The 6,930-nt window shown below is 37.6% G+C and overlaps 1 protein-coding gene across 7 annotated transcripts; it reads left to right on the forward strand.

Annotated features, from left to right (window-relative positions):
- Positions 1-131: 131 nt before the first annotated feature.
- LOC114194999 (protein ROOT PRIMORDIUM DEFECTIVE 1-like) lies at positions 132-6,930 on the forward strand. Of its 7 annotated transcripts, none has more exons than XM_028085408.2 (9): positions 133-2,138; positions 2,881-2,990; positions 3,975-4,029; positions 4,134-4,179; positions 4,268-4,343; positions 4,520-4,898; positions 5,133-5,203; positions 6,121-6,266; positions 6,437-6,930. In XM_028085408.2, exon 1 carries the CDS (start codon positions 760-762, stop codon positions 2,050-2,052), a length of 1,293 nt encoding a protein of 430 aa, XP_027941209.1. In that variant the 5' UTR covers positions 133-759; the 3' UTR covers positions 2,053-2,138; positions 2,881-2,990; positions 3,975-4,029; positions 4,134-4,179; positions 4,268-4,343; positions 4,520-4,898; positions 5,133-5,203; positions 6,121-6,266; positions 6,437-6,930. The 7 variants fall into 7 exon arrangements, with proteins under 7 accessions (XP_027941218.1, XP_027941205.1, XP_027941209.1 ...); XM_028085425.2 differs by having other exon boundaries at positions 4,748-4,898; XM_028085417.2 differs by lacking the exon at positions 2,881-2,990 and having other exon boundaries at positions 132-2,138.

A 6,930-nucleotide genomic window follows, 5' to 3' on the forward strand; every position in this document is an offset into this window, starting at 1 on the left:
CTTATGTTTTCTATATCTATAAGTTAGTAAAACACATATGTACAAACAGTAACAACAATGAAAAAAACAAAAGAAGAAATAAGGAGTTGCCATATAATAGCCATTATGATTATGATGCATAAATCAAAATACCCAAAGAGAAAAAGAAAAATGTGAGGTCAGTAAAAATGCAAAACACGACTAGCCCAACTTCTTCTCATAACAAAAAGTCAGGGTTTTTCGACTCCCTCATCTTCTTCATCCCAGCGTAACACAGTGTCGTCGCTGCATTCATTGCCTCTTCCAAAACGGGTTCCTCTTAACTTCCCATAAACAGATCGGAAACCACCGTGACTTCGCCACCACTGTTGCCGTCCAATGCAGAGGCACCACCGTGACAATGTTGTTGCCATCGCACGTGTTTGGTTGGCTTGATCGTCGGACAGGGCTTCCACTGTGACTGCAGAGAAAATTTTCAGTTAGAGAAGCGAAGCAATAGGAAGTGAGAGAGAAAGGGAGAGTTACTCAGGTCACGATTGAGTTCGCAGAGAGTGAGGGAACCGGGAGGAGGCCCACCATTGTTTTCCTGCTTTCTTCTTCCATCATGATGATATACAATAAATTATTGAAGTAATTTTCAATTAGTATTAAAAACTTCATTTTTATTATTAATGATATTGTTAACTTTTCCCTCTAGGAATAGAAGTGATTTTTCCTTTGAACACTGCAAAAAAGATACTGTAATTGGTTCTATCAGAACCGAAACCTGAGTTCAATGCAATGAATTTCTTGCATAGTCCTAGACACAGGTTCCTCTCACCCTTTACCCTCTTCACCCAACGCCGATGGAAGAAACCTACCGTTTCCGCCCAAACCCGTTTGGAGGACAGAGTACGAGACCCCCACTTCGACAAACTTATGACTCACCTCAAAAGACTCTACCATGTCCTCGAAATCCACCAACTCATGTCCACCCGCAAGCGCGCTCCCTTCGTGTCCCTCACACTCATGTCCCGCTGGAGAAACATCCTTGGACTCAATGTCCCTGTGGGCTCCTTCCTCCACAAATACCCTCACGTGTTCCACGTGTTCGTCCATCCATTCAGGAAGAACACGTGCTGCAGGGTCACAAAAAAGATGATAGAGTTGATCTTGCTTGAAGGGGTGGTGGTGAGGCAGCAGGAGATGGAGGCTGTGAAGAGGGTGAAGAAGTTGCTGATGATGTCTGTGAGTGGCTCTCTTCGTTTGCACGCTTTGAGGATGATCAGGAGGGAACTGGGTCTCCCTGAGGATTTCAGAGATTCCATTCTTGGGAAGTTCAGTGGGGATTTTAAATTGGTTGGTTTGGAGGTTGTGGAATTGGTTGATTGGGATGCAGAATTGGGATTGGCTGAGGTCGAGAAATGGAGGGAGAGAGAGTACACAGAGAAGTGGTTGAGTGAGTTTGAGATAAAGTTTGCATTTCCCATTGGTTTCCCAACTGGGTTTAAGATTGAGAGAGGGTTTAGAGAGAGATTGAAGAATTGGCAGAGGCTTTCATACACTAAACCTTATGAGCGGAAGGAGGTTGTTAGGGTGAGGACTTGTGGAGGGATTGAACGGTATGAGAAGAGGGCTGTGGCTATTCTTCACGAGCTATTGAGCTTGACTGTGGAGAAAATGGTTGAGGTTGATCAACTGGCTCATTTTCGTAGAGACTTAGGCATTGAAGTTAATGTGCGGGAATTGCTGCTAAGACACCCTGGTATATTTTACATATCAACTAAAGGGAAGACACTAACTGTTTTCCTTAGGGAAGCATATCGTAAAGGGGGATTGATTGAACCGAATCCCATGTATGAAGCGCGAAGGAATATGTTGAATCTTGTACTCTTAGGATGTAGGAAAACCAGAACATTGTTGGCTGGTGATGAGGCTAAGGAAGAGAGTAATGTTGTAGTCTGTGAAGTGAATGAGGAAGGTGAAAGACAAGGAGATTGGGTGATTCCTTTCTTGGAGAACTGTGAGGAGAGTAGATGCATTGGCGTCCTCCTCTCCATGCTTCATGAGTGCAGACTCTGGCTCTGCGGCTAGGCTTTCGAGTGCATTCTTCGTATGACTTTTCTCTTTTTTGAGTTCCATGTCGGAGTTGGCGATTCCTTTGCTCACACTGCCTATAGGTAAATACACTCTTCACTTCACTGCGACTAGTTTTTTCTTCAATTCCTGCGTTGACAATTGATTCTTTTAATTTAGTTTTTTTTTTTTTTTAAATTATGTATATTTTTCTGTTGAATTCTGATCTTTTTAATTGACATTGTTCGTGTGTTTGTGTGAGAGAGAGGTTGGGATAGGGAGGGAGCTATGGCTAGTAGCTAACTGATGTTAGAAATTAGACATGTGATGATGTTGATTTGGTGTTCTGCGATGATGATTCCTTTCAATGATGAATGAAATCGAAGTTAGGGAGAATTTTTCTGAGGGTATAATTGCACTAATAACGTATTTCTTACGGTTATAAATTGTTTGTAATTGGAAAATTATTGCTTTCTAAGATTGGTCATGGATTGTTATTGTCTATTGGAGGAGCTGACTGGCGTTGCAGCTTACTTTCTTTTCAATTATTGTTGAGAAATTTTGATGAATGCGTGGAAGGGGAAGTGCTTGGTTTTAGTCGAGGCTGTTTTTGTTTCAGATATTGAGACTTGATACCTCGTAGTGATGAGCTAAATGTTGTAAGGAGAAGAGTTGTGGATAGCTATTGCAAAGTGTCTGTTATTGGAATGTTCTCCCTCCATCACTCTGTCTTTAGAAGAATATTTGTCCTTAGTTGTTATGTGTGTTTTCCTTTCAAGTCATATGCTTTGGAAGATAGTTCAGCTCTCATTTCACTCTATTCTTTTTGTTTTTGGCACTGAGAAGAAGCTAGAGCCCATAAACACTCTGGCATTTTCTGTTTGGGGGGTGTTTGGATTTTATTGGATTGGTGTGGGTGACCAAGCACTTTTGGAAGATTCTCCAAGGCTCTACTGGTAAGTAAGAACCTTAATTTGGATTTTGTTTTACTTTTCGTGGTTTTTTTTGGGGGGACCAAGCGGTGATAGATAACCAAAGTTATAATGTATACCAAGAAAGAATAAAAGAAGTGGTTATAATTTGTACAGCTAGGTAAGCTTGTTGTTTACTTTTCTTTGAAAAAGTTGAAAAAAAATCACGAATTCTACTTCTCAAAAGTTCTTCTTCCTTAAGTGAGTCCTGGAGAGCATTAGATGGAATTGAAGTGTATACTTTTGAAAATTTGTTAAAGGGATTATTGTAGAACGTTCAACCTTGAATTGGATGTTATATAATTATATAACCAAGAGGAATAAAATAAAGAGAATATTAATAGTTACATGTCTTCCCGCATTTAATTTGTCTTGATGTGTTAATTCAATTAGGATAAACTTTTAAGTCAATATTTGATTGGCCTATAACTCGTGTATTGAAGAAGAAAGGGAGGGACAAATCAACTGTGGGCCGAACAGTGACGATGCCCTGCAGGCATATGCAACCTTCCTTCTCCTCACAAGCCAATTATTCTTACTCCTAATAAAATTGATGGTGCTGTTTCTTTCTTCTTAGTGTAGTTTAAGCTATTTTCCAAGCATAAACACATGATATTTCCCTTCCTACCAAGATCTGGCAATGGCCCTCTTAAAATTTGACAGAATTTTTATCTGAAAGACTTAGTTTATGGCACGACCTGTGATGCTAAACAGGTTTTTAGATAATGTACAATAAACTGTATGATATCAAGATATTGTATGATAAAGGCTACTCGTTTAACTTCATTGCAGACATGCATGACAAATTTTTGGCCCTCATCATGAAAACCTGACTTTAAAATTGTTTGTGGATTGCAACAGACAAATCTCATTTATCATCCAAATAGAAAAAAAAAAGTAAAACAAAAAAAAAACTAATCTCATTTCAATTTTTATAAATTCCTCAGTTTCTTTGAATTTAATTTTCAGGACATAAATCATGCTGGTTCTGGGGGACTGTGGGCAGAACTTGTGAGCAATAGAGGTTATTTCCAAATCTATAAACTTTTCTTCATCTTGTCTTTCCAGTCCACAGACTCAATTAGAGTTCAGTATCTTTTTACGTATTTTTCTATGATTTTTCTTTAGGCTTTGAAGCTGGAGGACCAGACAACACCTTAAATATTTATCCTTGGTCAGTTATTGGAAATGAGTCACCCATTTCTGTATCAATAAACCATACCTCTTGCTTTGAGCGTAATAAAGCTGCATTACAAATGAAGGTGTATTGTGGGGGTCTCAAACCTTGCCCATATGGTGGCGTTGGTATCTCTCTCTAATCCTGGCTATTGGGGCATGGTAAGAAAAATCATATGTACTTGCCATTCACACACACACATTATAACTTTTAACTCCATTTTTTTCTTGTATTTGTGTTATGTAAGTTTAAATCTTTAACATATATAATAATGACAATGAAAAGGCTCATATAAATCACACTTTGTGTTTACATGGAGTAACCTTTTCATGTTCAGAATTTGGAGCAAGGAAAGAGGTACAAGGTGGTCTACCATGTTAAATCAGAAACAAAGTTTGATTTTCAACTTTCATTCACGGGTGTTGATGTTAAGACAGTGGCATCAAATACCAGGGAAATTCCTTTCTGTTTAGAAGACATTGTAGAGATTCTATAGCCTATGCTCAATAAGCCATAAATCCACATTTCGTATTGATTAAAATAACTAATACATGGTCCTTGACAGGCATGTTTTTGGAGATAAAAAATGGAAAAAGGTGGAGACAATAGTGGAAGCAAAACATACTAATCACTGTTCATGTCTTCAAATAACCACAACCAGTGAAGGGACTTTCTTGTTAGACCAGGTGTCAGCTATGCCATTGGACACTATTATGGTTAGTAGAATAAACAATCACAACTTATAAATCAGTAAATGAAGCTATTCATTACTTTAAGTCCATAGATTTAATGTTTATGTCATCATTTTAGTGCTTATTATTCTATAAAAGTTCACCCTAAATTCTGGTATTTCGTCTAGTAATGTATGAGTAACTAAGCTTGGTACCTGACCATTTTGTTGTTACTGTATTCTATTGTTTTTCCTTTAAATCCTTTTTCTCTCGAAACAGGGCCATGGCTTCAGAAAGGACCTTTTTTCAAATGGTGGCAGATTTGAAACCTAAATTTCTCAGATTTCCTGGTATGTCCAAATTGTATGATTAAGGTTTGCTATACAACTTCATATTGTTGGGTACCTAAAGCTGAATTCTTACCTAAGTAACTCAATTGAGTATATTGATAAATCAACTTATGGATAATTATAAGTAATATAAAAAAATTTGTATCATGGTGAAAGATCTATACAAGGCAATGTTAACAAATTTCGGCCATGGCGGAAATCGTTGCGGTTTCCCAACCTACTGCCACAAGATGATGGAGGCGAAGCGGGTTTTCCGTGGCGGCTCGTGGCAGCCGCTTTTCGCATGGCGACTGGCGATGGCTGTGGCGAAACGGTAATGGCGAAAAAATATTATTGTTTATCTCTTTCTTCAGTTCTCTTTTTTCGTCATTACCGTTTCGCCACCGCCGTGCGAAAAGCGGCCGCCACGGGAAACTCGCTTCACCTCCGACGGTAGGTTGGGAAACCACAATTGCCACCACCAGTTGCCGCTCCCGCCACAATCAGCCACTGCCGCCTGCCGCCACTGTCAACTCTTTTTTTTTTTCAATTGTTTTTCTACTTCTCTTCTTTCTCTATAATTATTTTTTCAAAAATTATACTTTCCGCTATAACCCAATATGATTTCCGTTATAACTTTATAACGGATTTTTTATAACGGATTTTTGGCTTGCTGATATTTTCCATTATCCGATATAGATAACACTGATACAAGGTGAAGTTATTCCCTCCCTATATGGTTTATTTCATATTCAAAGTGATATCATTAGGATTCATATCTTGAACCAACTAGTTCAAAGACACATATCATTACTATTTGTCAACAAATATTGGTTTCTTCTCAACTCTTAGAACGGAATAATATTTCTTTTTTCTAAACTTTGTGTGAAATAAAATCTATTAAGACCTAACACTATTTGTCAATATTACTGCATTAGGTGGTACGTATGTTGAAGGTGTTCATCTGCAAAACAGATATCAGCGGAAAGATACAATAGGACCATGGGAAGAGAGACCTGGACATTTCGATGATATTTGGAACTATTGGAGCGATGATGGAATTGGTTATTTTGAATATCTCCGAGTTAGTATATATCATTCTTTTACAACTATGATTAAATTTTCCCTACTTTAGTTGAATAACAATAAGGTACTATTTGGCTTATTAGTACTTGCTATATTCATTACATAGTTATTAGGCCATGTAAACTAATTCATGTCATTTATCATTTGTTACCTTTATCTTAAACACAGGTGGTGCCACAAACAAGTTCACTAGAGAATGCTGACATGTACATGAATGTTACACTCTCTTCCTATTCAGTGACATCACTAGATTTGCTAATATGATCAGAAGCTAGTCACAACATAGGAATAGTTTCACTAAAACAAAATGAAGACAATATTTTTTATAATATTATCAAGATATGTGATATATTGTCAAAGAGTGGCAAATGTTATGTGGCCTTTCCTTTCTCCCAAGTTGTGCTGCATTGGACCTGATATTCATGGAAAAGTTGAACTAGTGGAAATTTATCTGGAATGTTATACATAAATTAAACCTGGAAACCTAAACTTGTTGGTATGAACAAAAAATATATACAGATAGCGATTGAAAGTAGAACTTCATCCATATGTCAATGATGCTTAACTGCCAAATGATGTACCATATATAGTTGAAATCAATGTTCTGAGGTATTTGTTTAGACATGAGAATTTATCAAATCTATGATATTGTTTATTGGCTA

This window comes from Vigna unguiculata, chromosome 1 (assembly GCF_037176805.1).
Source record: "Vigna unguiculata cultivar grain cowpea cultivar isolate G323 ecotype 2 chromosome 1, ASM3717680v1, whole genome shotgun sequence".
Taxonomy (NCBI): Eukaryota; Viridiplantae; Streptophyta; class Magnoliopsida; order Fabales; family Fabaceae; genus Vigna; species Vigna unguiculata.